Source organism: Octopus sinensis, linkage group LG14, assembly GCF_006345805.1.
Source record: "Octopus sinensis linkage group LG14, ASM634580v1, whole genome shotgun sequence".
Classification (NCBI taxonomy): domain Eukaryota; kingdom Metazoa; phylum Mollusca; class Cephalopoda; order Octopoda; family Octopodidae; genus Octopus; species Octopus sinensis.
The window spans coordinates 59,177,727-59,198,485 of NC_043010.1; the positions used below are offsets into that span (position 1 = coordinate 59,177,727).

Here is a 20,759-nt window from a genome sequence, read left to right on the forward strand (position 1 = left end):
CAGTACACACACACACACACACACATTTTGCTATATACTCTATAAGAATATACATTAAGTAATATTTTCTTTTTTCAAATTATCCCTGGATTATAAAATAATGTTTTTATATACAATTTAAGAATCATCGTCATCATCATCATCATCAAACATCTGTTCTCCATACTGGCACTCAAAATTTAGTATTTGTTATTAAGTTTAATAGTTTTGGACATTTTACATGGTTTATCATATTTATTATGTCCATTAAAAAATTTATGTACTTCTAATCAAGATGGTATAAATATACACAAAGGAGATTTTTATATGTTAGTGGCAAAGTTTTGTTGCATCTTTGGAGTAATATCGAGTAGAAAAGTTACAACTTATGCTCGGAATGACTGTAGGAAAGCACGATCATCGCAGCCTATGTGATCATGTTTTTCATAAAAAGGAATCAATGTCAAGAGAACATCTTCATTGGTCTTCTGTCACGATCATTCAACCAATCAGATTCTCACTGAAACATAGAAAGAAATTACTGACTAAGACTACCATCCACATTACTGATGTTATTAAACCAGACACTTATGTTTAACAATAGAATATTACAGTTATATAAATTTATATCTATATATTTAAATAGTCATTGATACCAGCAAACAAACATCATCTTTAAGGATAAGTACATGTAGAATATTATCAGATGGACGTACTCCCACAAAACATACAACTTCAGTGACACATGCAACCCTCTCCTAGCAGCAGACTCTCTGCCTGACGTGCTACACTACTCCATCACCATAACAGCCATTGTCACACCATTACAGCAGCACTTACAATGGATCTTTCTACAACAATACATCTTTCTCTTTCTCACTGAATAACCAATGATATAATTATTAAAAAGGTAAGTTTCTATTTAACTTTTTTATAATCTCATTTGATGCAATAAATCTCATGCATGCTTAAGATAGTATCCTAACATATTTAATATGAACAAGAGAACAAAGAGATTGAACAATAATTCATCCATATTTTTCAGTAGTTTTGTCCGTGTCATTTTATCTCAGAAATAATTGAAAGCTATCTTGTTGAAAATGTTTCATAGACTTTACTTTGCATGGCCAAATATATCTAATGTATTTATAAGGTAGGTACTGTGTAAATGATGGATTAGGATGTCTGGTGTGTAATATTAAGAAATACATGACTGTTTATGATGGGTAGATTGTCAGTAGTGATGTCTTGATCTAAAATACATGCAAAACGTTGGCTGGTGTAGGTTTGAAAGATTTTTGTTTTCACAAACTTAGATTATTATTTAACTACAGGGATAAAATTTATTTTAAATATATTTATTACTTAATTATCTTAAATTATAATGTCAAGGGTTAATGGCAGACAAAGTATGTTTTAGAGCTCATAAGAAGCTGTTTGTTATTTTGCCCCAGGTCAGCCTTACTTTAGTAAGTGGAGGAAACTGAGAAAATCTGAAGAAAATCTGAAGCAATTTGCTACAGTGTGTTTAATGTGTTTATTAGTGTGCAGGTTGTTAGCATTGATGTAGTAGATTTGTGTTAAGGATGGTAGCAGACATGAAATATTCAGAAAGGACTCGTAATGGTGAAGGTGACGATACAGTGAAACAGACCAGCTCCATTTGGAGTTGATGAAATAAAGACAATATCAGTTATAAGCTTTATGTTTCTTTTAAAGTTGATATGTATAGAAGCTTTTGTGAAATATAATTATTTCAATCAGTCTTCCCACTTTGATTTTTTTAATGTAATTTTCTATATAATTTCATTCCTATATTTTGTTTTTGGATTTGGTTTGCAAGATTCTTTATATGAGTTCGTGTGTTGAAGCATATTCTGTTGTGTCTGGGGAGAGTCATTTTCTCTTTGTGCCTTATAATATAACACACTCAGCGGTAAAATTTCCACTTTTTTATTATTTCTATTTATTTATTTTTTTATTATTATTTTTTAGAAAAAAGTGGAAATTTTACTGCTGAGTGTGTTATATTATAAGGCACAAAGAGAAAATGACTCTCCCCAGACACAACAGAATTCACTCCTATATTTTTCAATCATATTTTATTCTATCATCATCATCATCGTTTAACGTCCGCTTTCCATGCTAGCATGGGTTGGACGGTTCGACTGGGGTCTGGCTAGCCCGAAGGCTGCACCAGGCCAGTCAGATCTGGCAGTGTTTCTACAGCTGGATGCCCTTCCTAACGCCAACCACTCCGAGAGTGTAGTGGGTGATTTTATGTGCCACCGACACAGGTGCCAGACGAGGCTGGCAGACGGCCACGCTCGGATGGTGTTTTTTATGTGCCACCGACACAGGTGCCAGACGAGGCTGGCAGACGGCCAAATCTATATTTACCAATATTCTGTTGTAAATTTATATTTCAATTATTTTGTGAACCGTTATTACTTTGTCAGTATATATACATTGTATGTATAAAGTTACGTTGAATATCATCATCATCATCATCTAGTGTCTGTTTTCCATACTGGCATCAGTAAGATGGTTTAATTGGAGCTGGTAAGCCAGGGAGCTGCACCAGGTTCCTGTTTGTTTTAGCGTGGTTTCTACAGCCAGATGCTCTTCCAAATGCCAGCCATTCCACAGAGTGAACTGGGTGTCTTTTACATATTACCAGCACGGGTGTCTTTTACATGTCACAAACATGGGTACTTTTTATGTGTCAATGGGTGCCTTTTATGTATCACTGAAATGGGTGCTTTGCACGTGTCACTGGCACTGCACACAACTACAATTTCATTTAGCTTCATACGTCTTCTCAAGCACAGCAAATCACCAAAAATTTTGGTCTTTTATACATTTTTTACATTATTTACATTTGACGGATATTTGTCCTCATCTTGTTTGTTGTTAACACAACGTTTTGGCTGACATACCCAAAACATTGTGTTAGCAACTGACAAGATGAGGATAAATATCCATCAAATGTAAATAATGTACATAATTCCTCACCTCTTAAATGCAGAACGGTATTGTTTCGGTCTTTTGTCATCACCTCCATGAGACTCTACATCCAAAGATCGTATTTCACCACCTCATCCCACAGGTTCCCTCCACACTTCTTTGTGCAGCTGTCCTCATCCCTACACATCACATGACCATACCAGCAGTTTTCTCTCGTGCACACTACATCTGATGCCTCTTCTACCCAACGTCTCTCTTAAGACACTTACAGTCTGTTGTACGTCCACACTGACAATGCACATCCAGCAGAGCATACTTGCTTCATTGCTTTCAAGCCACACTGACCATAGCTGCAGGCTGGTGAGTTTGTGGATGCTGCTAGTGAATTGTGTGCATCAATTGGTGCCTTTTGATTGATTTTCCTCCAATCAAACAGTCCCTACCTTACTCTGGCTGAGTTTGCTGGAGATGTCCACTACTGCCTCTCTCTCTCCTGGCTCATCTTGCAAGACAAAATATCATACCACAGCAGCAGTTTTGAGCCATATCTTCCCGAACATAGATCGCCACTGACCAGACATGATTTTAAAATTTGCAGTATGAAGGACTTATTCCTTTGTATCAACATCATCATCATTTAACCTCCCTCCATCTTATCATGGGGTGGATGGTTTGGCAGGAGCTGGCCAGGCTGGAGCCTGTGCCATGCTTCTGAGTGTGTTTTGGCATGGTTTTTACAGCTGGATGCATTTTATATTAATACTTGCCTCCACAGACCATCTTTAATTTCCTCAAGCAATACTGTTTCACTTTACATGCTACAGATTGGCATGTTATCCAAAGGAAGAAACCTCTCTGATATCTTAATCTATAATATAAATTGGACATGGGCGATCATTGTATTCTTTCTTGTCTTGAGGTTCAAATCCAAACGGCTGGGTGGATTCGCGTGAAAAATGGCATACATATGGAGATGGGTGTATAGATTGGAATGCAGTTTGTATTTTTTACACAGCCCCCATACTTACCGAGAAAATCGATTAAAACTTTTCTAATGGAATTTCCCTCTTTCTTCTGCCATTAAAACAACCAGTTGCTTAGAAGCTGTTTTCTGACAGGATGGGGTCAGGAAATTTTCATACAGCTGGAAGCTCCAATCAAAACAAGGGACCCAAAATAATAAGGTTGAGAAACGCTGTTATAGATTATGCCTAGTCGAAAACGATCGTAGCCACATCATCGAAACAGACTGGGTGAAACCGGGCTCAGCTGTTAGTGCCATATAAACTGGGATAATTCGCAATATACAATGATATGTCCCAATAATGGACATGGATTAAAAGATAAAAAAGAAATTATTGTATAACCTCACTGTCAGTATCAACTAGTAAGTCTACCAATTATATTATACTAGCAATGCACCACACACACTCCGGTGTTGCTTAAGTCATTGATAATAATAACAGCACAACCAACTGGTATTGCAGTACATGTGTGTAATAAGGAAAAATTGATTTGAAGTTGTACTAATCAGTGAACACGGTGTGCATCCTGACCAATGAAAGGACACGGACCATGGGCAGACTCGTGTGTATGTGACCCCTTGATTTGCCCTCACACAGATACGCAGTGTTGTTGTTGTCTTGACTGAGGTTATCAGGTCAGGCATCTGTTTTTCATCGCACCACCTGTGTGGTAGTATGCACTCAACCACTGTGAAAAATAGGGAGATTGTAGCAAAACCCTTACGAACTTTGTGGCTTATAAAATGAATAATAGGCATCACAGGAGTGATGGTTCCGGGTACAGTGCCTCTGCATGGCACCTTGGGCAAGTGCCTTCTACTATAGCTTGAGGCTGATCTAAGCCTTGTGAGTGGATTTGGTAGACGGAAACTGAAAGAAGCCCGTCGTATATATATATGCGTGTGTGTGTGTCTGTTTGTCCCCCCACCATCGCTTGACAACTGATGTTGGTGTGTTTACATCCACGTAACTTAGTGATTCAGCAAAAGAGACTGATAGAATAAGTACTGGGCTTACAAAGAATAAGTCCTGGTGTTGATTTCTTCGACTAAAGGCAGTGCTCCAGCATGGCTGCAGTCAAATGACTGAAACAAATAAAAGAATAATATATACTAAAAACGATAAGCAACTTTGCATAAATTGGGTTGAATAAAGAGAGCAAATGTTAAAGGCAAAAAAGGTCGAAAGGCTTTAGTCATTGCTTCACATCTTTACCACACTTGAATGAATATAGTCTCTTATTGTGCTTAGTCCTCAGGGAAATTTTATTGAATTTAAACCCGAGAATGCTCCTTTGGCATTCCTGAGTTGTTTACTACCAAGAAAATCTACATGGACAAATTCTTTTTGGTAGTAATGCCAGAAACATGGTTCATTAGTCAATCTTCTGTTGAAAAATGGAGCTTTGTGCAAAGAAATGGCATCACAATACTTCAAAGACATTGTTTTATCATGGAATACTGAAGACGTTCACATTGGCAGTTGTGGCACAAAGGCCATTATTGACAGAAAATGTGCCAATAATTGTTCCAAAAAAAAGCATGTTTTTTGGTCATATTCCATTTACAAATAGGGTTTTGTGCATCATAAATGCACTCATAACACTTCTTGTACATTGCTGCATTTTTGACACCAAAAACATTAAAATTGGCAAAGTAGATTAGAAGCAAATCCAAATATTGTTCAAAAATGGCCTCAAAATTGTGCGACCCAGCTTTGTTTCTGAGGTTATTTTTGTAGTATAAAAGAGTTGTTGTGCAAAAAACGTACTTTATTTGGTAGCCAAAGGATTATTGAATCTTTTGATACTTGATACATCAAAATCAGCAGCACAGTTTTCGAATCCTTAAGGAACATACACACACACAAAAATTCTGTTTTATATATATAGATTACATTATATATTTCCTGTATAATGAATGACACTCAGGAAGATAATGAAAAAATTTACAATGGACAGCTTCTAGTGACATGTGGCTATGTGCTTAAGGAGTTTTCTTCTTAACCATGTGGCTTCAGGTTCAGTTCCACTGTGTGACACCCTGGGCAAGTGCCTTCTATAATCTCTAGCAAAGCATTTAGAGTGGATTTAGCAAATAGGAATTGAAAAAAGTTCATTTCATATATATATATATATATATATATTTTCTACAGAAAATAAAGGAATTCTTAAATGTAGGATGGCTATGAAGACAGCTTAGAAAATTGGGTAAATACTCTTTAGAAGGACAGATATATATATATATATATATATATATATATTATATATATATATATATATATATTATATATATATATATATATATATATATATATATATATATACAGTGAGAATTTACAAAAAAGCAAAAGACGAAGATGGGTGTGTAAACAACAAACATGTATTAGTTTAACACTCAGGAAGTGAGAAAGTCTTTTACGCTCTTTGACAGGAAGGAACACAGAAACAAACAGGGAGAGAAAATAGAAACGGGTTTAGCGATATATATATATATACATGCACACACACATACGTTTTATATACAGACACACTGAGATAGATATGGGTATGTGTATCGGTGTCACTTTGTCTTGACATCATATGATTGTAGTGATTGTTTAAATTATGCAAGCATAGAAGGACAGATGTTAAAACAACAATGTCAAAGATGGAGTATCATTGTCATTGAAGAGGTTTGTCAATTAAAAAAAAAAGCATTAGCAAGGTCTTTAATGTAGATTAAAAATTATTGAAAATATCTATTGAACAATTATTGAAGCTAGAAAATCATTTGAACATTTCTCCGTCACAAATTTGGGAAACAGTATGAATTGTTGAGTCCATAGGGGATCAAAAAAGTCAGCACTTCATACCTTGTCATCAGGATTTTGCTTTGTTATTTTTCTGGTCATGTCATGTAAGTCAACAAAAAATAAATCCCTCTACATGGGCTCTTGATTTACTAGAATTAGCAGCCAAATCATCTTAAAATTATATCTTACTCTCTTACAAAAACAGAAAGGTCACATTGCATGATATACTTGTAAATGCACTGTATGGAAAAAAAGATAGATATATATAAGATGAGTGCAACTTAAATGCCTTTTATCATAGATCTTCTCAGTCAGGACTGACCCAAGGCTACGTAACAACAACAGGCCACAAGGCTTGGCTGACAGCTTGTGTTTTGTCAGCCACATGCCACATGGTCACAGCAAATGAGGAAGTATCTCACAGAGATGGGGATTGACTGGGGCACTGCTCAGACTGTTGCCCAGGATGACCTTGGCAAATACAGATAAATAGTGGATGCAGCAATGCACTGCCCCCTTCTCTCATACCACTTTAATGGAGTACCTAGTTGTTGATGTTTTTTTTTTTCAATTCTGTACTTACACTGGAACAAATCACTTCATATGCTCTTTAATCTATCACCTGACTGGCTCCCATGCAAGTGACATGTAAAAAGCACCATTGGAGTGTGGTTGATGCCAGTAACGCCTGACTGGCTCTTGCGCTGGTGGCACATAAAAAGCACCCACTACACTCTTGGAGTGGTTGGCATTAGGAAGGGCAGGCATCCAGCTGTAGAATCCTTGCCAGATCAGATTGGAGCCTGGTGCAGCCTCCTGGCTTGCCAGACACCAGTCAAACCATCCAACACAGGCCAGCATGGAAAACAGACATTAAATGATGAAGAGGATGATGATGATGACATGAAGTGATAGATTTATATATTCCTATTATTTCAAAGATATCTGTGTAATTTAAACTGTTATTTATTTCTCATTACAATTCTTTAATGAATTTGTATTTCTGTTTTAGGTCCCATCAACATATTCAAACGTTTTTAAGTATCCATCATTCTACAATAATGTTATTGGCATTGTCCATTGTATTATCAGTGGTCCACTGTGTCCTGACCATAGACCTTACCTACCACGTGGAAGAAGAGAGAAGTCCAGGAACATATGTAGCAGACATTGCTGCCGATTCTAAACTTTTAGACAATGTTAAACCATCTGACCAACATTTGATAACATTCAGTCAATTCAAACGAAAGGTGGCACAGTTATTTAATATCACCAAAACAGGTAAACTGTACACTGCTCAGACACTGGATGCAGAAGATCTCTGCACATTCAACAAAGAATGTTCCAGAACTGTGAAGGTTGTTGTCAATAAAGGAACGAGTGTTTCAAAAATATTAAAAATCAAAATAGTAATAGAAGATATCAATGACCATCAACCAAAGTTTCCTATAAAGAATATCAACATACAGTTTTCTGAGAATATAGCTAAAGGTGCAAAACAATCAATACCCAATGCTATGGACAAAGATGTAGGATTTCAGAACTCATTAATACAATATAAATTAAAATCAAAGAATGGAGAACCATTCTCTCTGTCAGTGTCTAAAAGAGCTGACGGTATTTCTTCGCTTAACATAGTTTTGAAAGAATCATTAGACAGGGAAATAAAAGATAGTTATTTATTACAGGTCATAGCTAAAGATGGAGGTTCACCAGCAAAACAAGGGATTTTAAACATAAATATTTCCATAATAGATATAAATGATAACCCACCAGAGTTTTCTAAACCTTTATATAATATATCCATACAAAGCACACATCACAAATCTAAACCCATCATTGTTTTGTCTGTGAGTGATGCTGATTCTGGTGAAAATGGTAAAATTACTTTCCATTTCAGTCCAAAAACATCAGATATTGCAAAAAGCTATTTTCTGTTAAATGAAACCAGTGGAAGCATTTTATTAAGGGAATATTCAAGTCTGAGAAAAAAGAAAACCTACGAATTGTTTATAGAAGCCAGAGATGGAGGCAGTCCACCATTCAGTTCCATAGCAACAGTTCTAGTAAATGTTATCAATCAACACAACAATCCTCCATCTATTGATATTGATTATGTTTCTGCAATCAATGACAACACAGCTACCATCTCTGAAAACATCAAAGTTGGTAGTTTCATTGCTTATGTGATGGTCACTGACAATGATGTGGGACAAAATGGAGAGGTCAGCTGTGATATCAAACATGATACGTTCAAACTACAGTCAATGGGATCTAAAGAATATAAAATCATTCTAAACAAACCAGTGGACAGAGAAACACAAGGACACTATAACATTCCTGTCTCCTGTCAAGATAAAGGATTACCTCCTCTCAAAAGTGTTAAAAGCCTCTCTATCCAAGTGACTGACATCAACGATGTACAACCACAGTTTACCAAAGATACATTCCAATTCCTCACCTACGAAAACAAAGATAAAGACTTCCCTATTGGTTTTGTCAATGCCACTGACCCTGATCTTGGATCTGCTGGACAACTCACATATTCTCTGCTGCGTAAAGAAAAATCCAATCTCCCATTTCTCATCACCAGTTATGGCTTCATTTCAGCGACCATGTCATTGGACAGAGAGAAACAAGATGTGTATAAGTTTGAGGTTTTTGTCAAAGATAATGGAAGCCCATCTCTGAATGACACAGCGAATGTTGTTGTTGAGATTCTAGATCAAAATGACAATGCTCCGTATTTTACATATCCTAGTAGTGACCCTTACACGCTAAATGTGCAGTACCATCCGCAGAGTAAGAGTGACATCACAGTTTTGAGAGCGTCTGATGGGGACAGTGGAAACAATGCTTTCCTCAGATATGCAATCATACAAGGAAATGATAAACAGTTGTTTAGTATGAACTCACACAGTGGTGCTTTATCCTTCTCCAGACAAGTTTATCTAAATGATGCTGGAAGTTATGAGCTGGTGTTTGTTGTGAAGGACAGTGGTAGTCCAGTTCAGTCGTCAACAACTAGTGTCACTTTGGTATTGGCTGTTAGTAACGAGACGTCACCAATGTCGAAGAGTGGACCTTTACAATCTTCAGGTCGGGTCCATATGACATGGGTTATTATCATTGTATCATCAGCAGTAATAATATCAGTGGCTATTGTTGTTTCTATAACGCTGTGTATTATGAAATGTATTAAACACAGAGATAACACAGCTGCTGCCACAAAGAATACAGCCTACCAAGGTAGAGCAGAGATGAAACAATTGTTGTACCAGACTAACACTTCTGTTGCTATGTCGAGGAATGCAGAAGAGATGGTGAAGCGGAATATCTATTCTGAGAGATCCAAGAGTGAATGTTATGCAGAAGGTCAGCTACAGAACAAATATGAATCTTCAGTTCAGTCGAGAACTTTACCAAAACCTACCCCAGTAAGTGGAAACATTACATTTTCTCTCTGTAAAAGTGAACAATGAAATCTCTTTGAATATGTTTTAACTTCAATAATACATTCCAATATTAAATTGTTCTCTTTCCATGTTGATTGTAACTTCCATTGTTTGGTGTCTTCTCACATTTCTTTATTGTTTGTTTGTCAACAGAAATACTGTCAACCTGTTGTGGTGACATCAAGTGATGATGCTGTGGAAGATAATGCTACTATGGTTTGTAACTATACATCAGATACAATGTCATCCAAGAGAAGTGGTAGACACGGAGACTTGAAACATTACGAAGAAATACCAGGAGTATCAGGTTAATAACTGCATTAGCAATACTTTGCAAATAATTTTAACAAGTACAAATTGCTGTACACTGTAAAAATAATGTCACCATTCTTTCCATCTATTAACGTATTGATATCCTGGCAAAATCTATTTTCATTTGAATTTCAGAGCAAAGTTTATATAAAAACAACGATGCATCTGCTTCGAAAGATTCCAGTGAAGAAACACCAGTGAAACATGTCTAATCCAAATACTGAACTCATCTGACTACAACATATTCCAATCATTACACATGCAATCTCAAAATGAACACTCATTATTATACATACTGAATAGTGCTATATAAATGTAATGACAGGGTTGTCAACAATTAAGCTGTTATTCTGATAAGTAAACAGAAGTTACGTAAAAGAATAGATTTCCTTTTAGTCAATAAGTTCCTATATTCTTTGTTATGTTTATTTTCCATGGAAGTATACATTTACACTTTATCAAAAAAATAGTTATTTTATACATCAAAATTTGTTCTTTTCTGAATATTACTTTTGAATTCTAGCATCAATATCAGGCTAAAGTCTCTTAGAGTGGGTTCCTGTATATCTGATCAACCCTAGTACTAATATGGGCTTCTTGCACAGACCATAAAAATCAATGTATATCCTGATATATTTTAGTTCAATTTCTTCCACAATTTAGGTTTTCTTTCATTCTTTTGCAGTCATTAAAATAATGACGTTATAACTGGCATCAAGTTAAATTACTACACTTTTATCACAAATTCTTTTAGCTATCTGCCTATTTACTGAATTATTATCATCAGCAACATTATTATTATTATTATTATTATCCTCATCATCTATAATAATAATAATAATAATAATAATAATATGAAGGTATTTTGTTATGGCTCTGTAAGACTAAATATTAGTAATTATAGCTACTTTATTTCATGAAATTCAACTACAAAAAATATTTCTGATTTAATCAAAGATTACCATGACACATATTCTTGTGACAATATGGAAACATTCTTATTGGAATGTTTCTGTTCTTAGTGATAATCCTAACATTGTATTTGGGATGTATGACGATTTAACATACAGATAACTATTTTCATAGTAGTAAGGCTTATGAAAATGGATGACCATCACACAGTCTCACTTTCTTCCTTGTATAAATTTAAGGTATTTTGTCTTGTAAAATCAATATGAAGATGATCGTCATTGGTCTTCTGTTTAGGTCATTCAGCCAATCAGATTCTCACTAAAAAATAGAAAGAAATTTCTAACAAAGCTAAGCCTTTACATTACTGATGTTATTAAACAAATGATTATATTTTCCTTTATTATCAAATATTGTAGCTATTAAAATATATGTATAATAGATGTATGTAAATTGTTATTGATAGGAGTAAACAAACATTATCTTTAAGGATAAATACATACAGAATATTATTAGATGGACGTACTCCCACAAAACGTACAACTTCAGTGACACATGCAACCCTCTCCTAGCAGCAGACTCTCTGCCTGACGTGCTACACTACTCCATCACCATAACAGCCATTGTCACACCATTACAGCAGCACTTACAATGGATCTTTCTACAACAATACATCTTTCTCTTTCTCACTGAATAACCAATGATATAATTACTAAAAAGGTAAGTTTCCATTTAATCTCTTTTATAATTTTGTTTTATGTATCTCATTGAATCAGTTAGAGATTGTTGTAACAAGATGTTAGAATCTTACATATTTAATATTAACAGGAGAACAAAGAGATTCACCAATAATTTACACATCATTTTCATACATATAACCCATACTATTTTCTTTTCATACTTCATTTAATGATGTTGATTGAGATGTTTCATATTTAGACTTTATTTCATTGCAACAGTATGTGTCTGTGTAACATTTGTTACAGATATTGATCACTAACAATAGAGAACAATCTCTGCAGTATATAGCAGTAATGCGTGCATTTGCTTTTGTTGTAAGGAAGATGTGATGTTGTGTCTATTTAGCTGATGCTGTAAGAAAGTTATGTGAAGATTTTCATATAAAAATATACTGAAGGATATTTTCTTTAAAGTTGTGTATAATGTGTCAAGTATTAGCAGTGATAAGCTAATGGTATGTTAAGGATTATGGTTGGGTATAATGGAGGACAGTAAGACTGACAGCTATCAAGAAGTGAATAGAAATATTAGCATGTTGTAGACTACGTCAATGTAGAAAATGTTTATATTGCATATGTTTGCTTCTAAAGCATATTTGTAAGTCATAGTAATATGTTATTTCTTTTTGAACATTCTCTCCTATTTCCCTCTATGATTTATTTATAGTCACAATTTTTTATCTCCTTTTTACACTGTCCCTTCAATTTAATTATAGATTTTTGAATTTTTATAACATCAGAGCTTTAAATTTACGGAAATTATGTTTATCTCAATTATTAATCATGTTTACAATTCAAAGTGAAACTTCTTCATCATCATCTCATTGTCAAATATATTTCTCAATATTCTGTATCCACAAAGATTTCTGTTTGAATATCTAAACATTTAGTCACCAAAATTTGATGCCTGCCCTGAACGTCTTAAACTGTTACACTTTACTCTTTGTTCTTGTAAAACATTCACTTTTCATATTAAACAGCTTTTGTCATTTATTCAGTTGTCAGATTTCTGACTTGAATCTCTCATCATTATTTGAGTCCTATTTCTCAAAAACAATAACATAAATGCTTACATTGAAAATAGCCATTGTGAATCAGTTTTAAACTACATGACAAGCATGGTAGTGTGTATAAGACATCCACTTTTGAACCATGTGGTTAGGGCTTTAGTCCTGTAGTATGGATGTTGTTAGCTGACGTCCTGTATGACAGCCACAGATCAACCGATATCTTGTGAGTGAAATTGGTAACTGGAAACTGAAGAAACTCACAGTGTGAGTGGGTTTGTATTTCCCTTCCTCTTCATGTGTTCTTACTAAATGTAAACAAAGGCCTCACTCTGTCCTCAGCTTGCAGTCCATCATGAAAGCATAGCCAGGCGTCTTGATATGCCTTCACATGTTCTATAATCTTCATAAACGAAAGGCTCATTCAAACAGTGTCGTTATCTTAATTGCTTCATATAACCATACTCAGGCTGTTTGTTGTATGATAGACTGGGGTGAGGGTTGTGGGGGTCATTATCTTGCGTGGAAACAAAGAGAGGCATCAAGAAGGGCATCTGGCCATAGAAACTCTGCTCCAACATAGTCTCATCTGCTCGTCTGACTCATTACCAAATTTTCACGAGGCATCTCTGTTTATTCACTAGAAACATGTTATAAAGAGGTGATTTTTACAAACCTTTTAGCTCTAATGATATGAAGTTGCAAATATTTAAAACAATATCCAATGCCATGTGCTAACCTTTTAACTACTGGGCTTCCATTGGACCCTCTCTTGAAACTTAACTGAGAAGGGCATATTTTTACTTTTCCTCTTCCATATTGGGACACTATTCTCTGCATTGAAGGGAGGTTGTCTGTTAACTTACTCTTCAGAGAGAGGGTTCTTAAGGAATTAGCACATGATGTTAGATTTAGCTTTAAATATTTCATCTTTATATTATTATAGTTAAGTGTAGGGAGAGCATTTCAGCTTTCATTATATGTTACTAGTAAGGCGGCAAGCTGGCAGAATGGTTAGCATGCCAGGCGAAATGCTTAGCAGTATTTTGTCTGCTTTTATGTTCTGAGTTTAAATTCTGCCAAGGTCAACTTTGCCTTTCATTCTTTCGGGGTTGATAAATTAAGTACCAGTTGAGTACTGGGGTCGATATAATTGACTGGTCCCCTTCCCCCAAATTTTCAGGGCCTTGTGCCTAGAGTAGAAATAATTATATGCTACTAGTGAGTAAAAAATGTGTGTCTTGAAGGTCTGGCAGTATAAAAGTTATAGCAGTGACAGGAAGTTTAAGGACTTCACATAAATATATCTGGAATATAAAAGATTCCTGGTTATTAATTACCAAAAAATCAGTCCTGAAAACTGAGACACTGAGTCAATGTGAGTGAAATGTTATCCAGGCAGTCATTTTGTGAAAATATAAATTATTTGTCCACAGGATAAGTAAGCACTCCTGGTCTCCATAAGTGAGAATTTGGATTTTGTATGGTTAATATTTTCATTGAAGTGCAAATGCCCAATAAAAGCCATGCATAAAGCATGATTTGTGGATCAGTTTAGTTCTGCTGCAGATACGACGATTGATATTGAAAGGAAAGCATTATAGTGGTGGTAGTGGTAGTGGTAAGGAAACTAGAGGATCATTAAAAGCTTTTACATCCTCCTAATGAGTAAATCCAATATTAGATCATCTGCTCTCTAATAAAAAAAAAGTCTCTTTTAATTCTTTATAAATTGAAATAATTCCCATTATCTTAATTATGTATCCAAATAATAGCGATGGATTAAAAAATAAAAGAAGTTATTGTTGGATTACTTCATTGTCAGTATAAGCTGGTGCCTGTGCCGGTGGCATGTGTAAAAAGATTCGAGCGAGGTCATTGCCAGTAACGCCTGACTGGCCCCCATGCCCGTGGCACATAAAAGCACCCACTACACTCTCAGAGTGGTTGGCGTTAGGAAGGGCATTCAGCTGTAGAAACTTTGCCTGATCAGATTGGAGTCTGGTGCAGCCATCTGGTTTGCCAGCCCTCAGTCAAAATCGTGCAACCCATGCTAGCATGGAAAGCGGACATTAAACGACGATAAAGATGTAAAACTTGTGGAAAATAATATTTCCATTACGAGTCCATTTAATATCCGCTTTAAAAATCACTCTAGATTAATAGTTGCTGAATATTTGTTGTTCAGATTGTTAACAAAGATGTACCAATTTCAAAACCTTCTTCCAGTAGAGAAGATGCTTTCATACATAAACGTGCAAGAGGCATACGGTTTGGCTAACCCGTATTCCTCTTAGTATTTGCATCAGGAAATTCTTTTGAATGAGTGATGCCACTGGAGTTGATGGAATTGGCATGTTCTGGGCAGAAAATGTGTGTAGATTAAGTAATGGAGGGAGTTAGAGAATGTGGTAGATGAGTTTAGCATAGGTTAATCATAGGCAACAAGATAGCAATATTGATTTGTGTATATACGCTACATTGAGGTTTGACAGGTAGATGTAAAAAAAAAGGGCCATTTGAAAGAGATCCTCTTGCAGTCATGATGGCAGATGACAGTGACCTTGTTATCAGGACTGGTGACTTTAATGAACATGGTAAGCAACCACCTCGATAATATTCCAATGTAGATAAAGGCTCTGATTATGTTACACTGACTGAACAGGGATCGTAGAAATGGGATAGGTAGCTAGTTGTGAATACTAAGAATACATCACTCAGCCTAGACAAGGGATTGGTGACATCAGAGTATTTAATACTGAGGAATGCTAAGTTCTTAGTTCTGAATGAACAACATGTGTATTGAGAGATGTTGAGACTACATGATGTGGATAATACCTGAGTGAGACAGAAGTGAAAGGAACACATTGGCTATCAGCTGCACAGAGCAATAGGAAGTTATGGATGAGTCATAATAAAAGGAGAGAGACAGACAGACAGACAGTAAGTGAATAAGAGAACCAGCTTAGCTTGACATACAGTCTATTCTGAGGATGGTGTGTGAATTGAAGAGCAGACTCCTCTGAAATACACAATTGCTGAAGAGTAAAAACAGCCTGCCCTCAAGAACTAGGGATATGGGGAATTCTTAGGTGGTGGTCAGCATTGCATCTAGTTATGCCAGATGCTTTGAAAGTTTTGTTCATTTCAAAAAATTGCAAATGTCTACTTCTGATATGTGATGTAGAAAGCAATTGGTCAGGGAGCTTGGAGAGAAGTGTTAGTTTGTAAAGAAGTTAATCAGGCATAATTATTTTAATTATAGTAGACATGTTAGAGATCATCATCATCATCATCACTTAACATCCATGTACCATGCTGGCATGGGTTAGACACTTCGACAGGATTGGATGAGCCAGACAACTGCATGGAACTCCAATGTCTAATTTGGCTTGGTTTGTATGGCTGGATACCTTTTCTAATTCCAACCATTTTACAAAGTATACTGTTAGAGATGCAAATAATAATTATAAATTATGGACGAAACTAGAGAAATTTCCTACATTATCTACGGAACCCACTCTGTCATGATTCTATATGTTGTTCCATATACTTAGATATTAATCAGTCAGAGTAACTGAGCATTTAGCATTATCTAGCTGGGGTAGGTATTGAGAAACTATAATATAACATTTATATAAAATAATAAATGATAATTGCTGAATTACATTGAGATAATAGTCTGAAGTTTAATATTAATAAGATAATAGATGTCCTGAGTATCTCTCAGTTTTCGTTTCTTTAGACTGATGCAGAGATCTAGAAACTGGTACCAACTAAAAACAACCTCTTCATCATTCTTGGAATGTATTCTTTGTTATAACTTTAAACAAAACCTTTTTGATATTCAGGATAAATATTGAATGTAGATATCCAGAACCAGTTTAGTGAATCAAATAAAATTTCACAATACACAGTGGTTACTATTCTTTAATGGCTGGGTTGTTTCTGAATCAATGTGGTTTTGTAAAACAGACGGTTTGTACATTTCTCATGTTACACTGATAAATATGTATATTTCAAACAGTGATTTATTTCTGATAATAACTGGAAATATATTTCTCTTTTAGGTTCAATATTTAGTACACTTGGATATCTTTAACCATACCTGCATAGAAAGAGCAATATGTTCCTGTCATTGTCTATTGTATTGTCACTGGTCCACTGTGTCTTGACCATAGACCTTACCTACCATGTGGAAGAAGAGAGAAGTCCAGGAACATATGTAGCAGACATTGCTGCCGATTCTAAACTTTTAGACAATGTTAAACCATCTGACCAACATTTGATAACATTCAGTCAATTCAAACGAAAGGTGGCACAGTTATTTAACATCACCAAAACAGGTAAATTGTACACTGCTCAGACACTGGATGCAGAAGATCTCTGCACATTCAACAAAGAATGTTCTAGAACTGTGAAGGTTGTTGTCAATAAAGGAAGAAGTATTACAAAAATATTAAAAATCAAAATAATCATAGAAGACATTAATGACCATCAACCAAACTTTCCTATAAAGAATATCAACATAGAGTTTTATGAAGACATTGGTAAAGGTGCAAAAAGATCAATACCCAATGCTATGGACAAAGATGTAGGATTTCAAAACTCATTAATACAATATAAATTAAGATCAAAGAATGGAGAACCATTCTCTCTGTCAGTGTCTAAAAGAGCTGATGGCATTTCTTCTCTGAAAATAGTTTTGAAAGAATCATTAGACAGAGAAATGAAAGATACATATTTATTACAAGTAATAGCTAAAGATGGAGGGTCACCAGCAAAACAAGGAATTTTGAATATAAATATTTCTGTAATAGATGTTAATGATAACCCACCAGAGTTTTCTAAACCTCTCTATAATATATCCATACAAAGTACACATCACAAATCTAAACCCATCATTGTTTTGTCTGTAACAGATGCTGATTCTGGTGAAAATGGTAAAATTTCTTTCCATTTCAGTCCAAAAACATCAGATCTAGCAGAAAGCTATTTTCAGTTGAATGAAACAAGTGGGGAAATTTTCGTGAGTAAATATTCAAATTTAGGAAAAAAGAAAACTTACGAATTGTTCATAGAGGCCAGAGATGGAGGCAGCCCTCCTCTCAGTTCCATAGCAACAGTCCTCGTGAATGTTATCAACCAACACAACAATCCTCCATCTATTGATATTGATTATGTTTCTGCAATCAATGACAACACAGCTACCCTTTCGGAAGACACCAGAGTTGGTAGCTTCATTGCTTACGTGATGGTCACTGACAATGATGTGGGACAAAATGGAGAGGTCAGCTGTGATATCAAACATGATACATTCAAACTACAGTCAATGGGATCTAAAGAATATAAAATCATTCTAAACAAACCAGTAGACAGAGAAACACAAGGACACTATAACATTCCTGTCTCCTGTCAAGATAAAGGATTACCTCCTCTCAAAAGTGTTAAAAGCCTCTCTATCCAAGTGACTGACATCAACGATGTACAACCACAGTTTACCAAAGATACATTCCAATTCCTCACCTACGAAAACAAAGATAAAGACTTCCCTATTGGTTTTGTCAATGCCACTGACCCTGATCTTGGATCTGCTGGACAACTCACATATTCTCTGCTGCGTAAAGAAAAATCCAATCTCCCATTTCTCATCACCAGTTATGGCTTCATTTCAGCGACCATGTCATTGGACAGAGAGAAACAAGATGTGTATAAGTTTGAGGTTTTTGTCAAAGACAATGGAAGCCCATCTCTGAATGACACAGCGAATGTTGTTGTTGAGATTCTAGATCAAAATGACAATGCTCCGTATTTTACATATCCTAGTAGTGACCCTTACACGCTAAATGTGCAGTACCATCCGCAGAGTAAGAGTGACATCACAGTTTTGAGAGCGTCTGATGGGGACAGTGGAAACAATGCTTTCCTCAGATATGCAATCAAACAAGGAAATGATAAACAGTTGTTTAGTATGAACTCACACAGTGGTGCTTTATCCTTCTCCAGACAAGTTTATCTAAACGATGCTGGAAGTTATGAGCTGGTGTTTGTTGTGAAGGACAGTGGTAGTCCAGTTCAGTCGTCAACAACTAGTGTCACTTTGGTGTTGGCTGTTAGTAACGAGACATCACCAATGTCGAAGAGTGGACCTTTACAATCTTCAGGTCGGGTCCATATGACATGGGTTATTATCATTGTATCATCAGCAGTAATAATATCAGTGGCTATTGTTGTTTCTATAACGCTGTGTATTATGAAATGTATTAAACACAGAGATAACACAGCTGCTGCCACAAAGAATACAGCCTACCAAGGTAGAGCAGAGATGAAACAATTGTTGTACCAGACTAACACTTCTGTTGCTATGTCGAGGAATGCAGAAGAGATGGTGAAGCGGAATATCTATTCTGAGAGATCCAAGAGTGAATGTTATGCAGAAGGTCAGCTACAGAACAAATATGAATCTTCAGTTCAGTCGAGAACTTTACCAAAACCTACCCCAGTAAGTGGAAACATTACATTTTCTCTCTGTAAAAGTGAACAATGAAATCTCTTTGAATATGCTTTAACTTCTATAATACATTCCAATATTAAATTGTTCTCTATCCATGTTGATTGTCACTTCCATTGTTTGGTGTCTTCTCACATTTCTTTATCGTTTGTTTGTCAACAGAAATACTGTCAACCTGTTGTGGTGACATCAAGTGATGATGCTGTGGAAGATAATGCTACTATGGTTTGTAACTATACATCAGATACAATGTCATCCAAGAGAAGTGGTAGACATGGAGACTTGAAACATTACGAAGAAATACCAGGAATATCAGGTACATTAGCTATTATGTTGATGTTGTTTTTTCATCTCAAGTGTGGATTTTTGGTAACAGCCGTTTCTAACAGTTATATTGTCAGTTGTAAAGAATTCATTTCTACATTTTACCCTCATGTTTTTGGGGTATATTTTGTATCAACAATTTTTGGAATACATCTGTTTTATTAAGTATTTATCTATTTTTGTGTAATTAAATCATAAGTTGCTCAAATTTTCAGTTTATTAACTCCAGAATATATATTTTATTATAATACGTTTTTTTTTTATTTTTTCATTAATCAATTAATGAAATCTGCAAGTCTGTGATTCTGTTATGCCTGTTTCCGATCTAAATTCCAGATCAAAATTTATATAAGAATAATGATGCAACTACATCGAAAGATTCCAGTGAAGAAACTCCAGTCAAACATGTATAATACTTTGCATTATGTAAATACAAGATATAGACTGTTCAGTACACACACACACACAGACACACACACACACACACACACACATTTGCTATAGACTCTATATAAGAATACAGATTATCAAAGGCAAAAAGATTTTGTAGATAAGTCATTATTTTTTTTAATTATCCCTTGATTGCAAAATAGGTGGGGTTTTTAATATAATGAAAGAATGTTTATTACACTCCATAGTACACCAAATTTTCTATGTGTTGTTGATAACAATAACCAGAGATTATATTCTCTATGGTTTGCCATGTTTACTCTGTCCTTTGCGGGGCTTGTGTAATT

The 20,759-nt window shown here is 35.3% G+C and overlaps 2 protein-coding genes across 3 annotated transcripts in view; both read left to right on the plus strand.

Moving 5' to 3' along the window:
- LOC118766083 (protocadherin beta-15-like) overlaps positions 1–20,759 on the plus strand; it is a 60,530-nt gene that overhangs the window by 12,352 nt on the left and 27,419 nt on the right. The gene's annotated exons all lie outside the window — the stretch shown is intronic.
- LOC115219382 (protocadherin beta-2-like) lies at positions 268–20,506 on the plus strand. Of its 2 annotated transcripts, XM_036509298.1 has the most exons (5): positions 268–889; positions 7,777–8,736; positions 18,225–19,689; positions 19,861–20,014; positions 20,359–20,506. In XM_036509298.1, exons 2-5 carry the CDS (start codon positions 7,826–7,828, stop codon positions 20,433–20,435), a joined length of 2,607 nt encoding a protein of 868 aa, XP_036365191.1. In that variant the 5' UTR covers positions 268–889; positions 7,777–7,825; the 3' UTR covers positions 20,436–20,506. The 2 variants fall into 2 exon arrangements, with proteins under 2 accessions (XP_036365191.1, XP_036365192.1); XM_036509299.1 differs by lacking the exons at positions 268–889; positions 7,777–8,736 and having other exon boundaries at positions 17,294–19,689.

Bases quoted from the DNA above. Each gene is read 5' to 3' on its own strand.
- LOC115219382 (XM_036509298.1), top strand. From the start codon at position 7,826: ATGTTATTGGCATTGTCCATTGTATTATCAGTGGTCCACTGTGTCCTG. The intron at 8,737-18,224 runs ATATTCAAGTCT...TTTCGTGAGTAA, and splicing joins GGAAGCATTTTATTAAGGGA to ATATTCAAATTTAGGAAAAA. The intron at 20,015-20,358 runs GTACATTAGCTA...TCTAAATTCCAG, and splicing joins AGAAATACCAGGAATATCAG to ATCAAAATTTATATAAGAAT.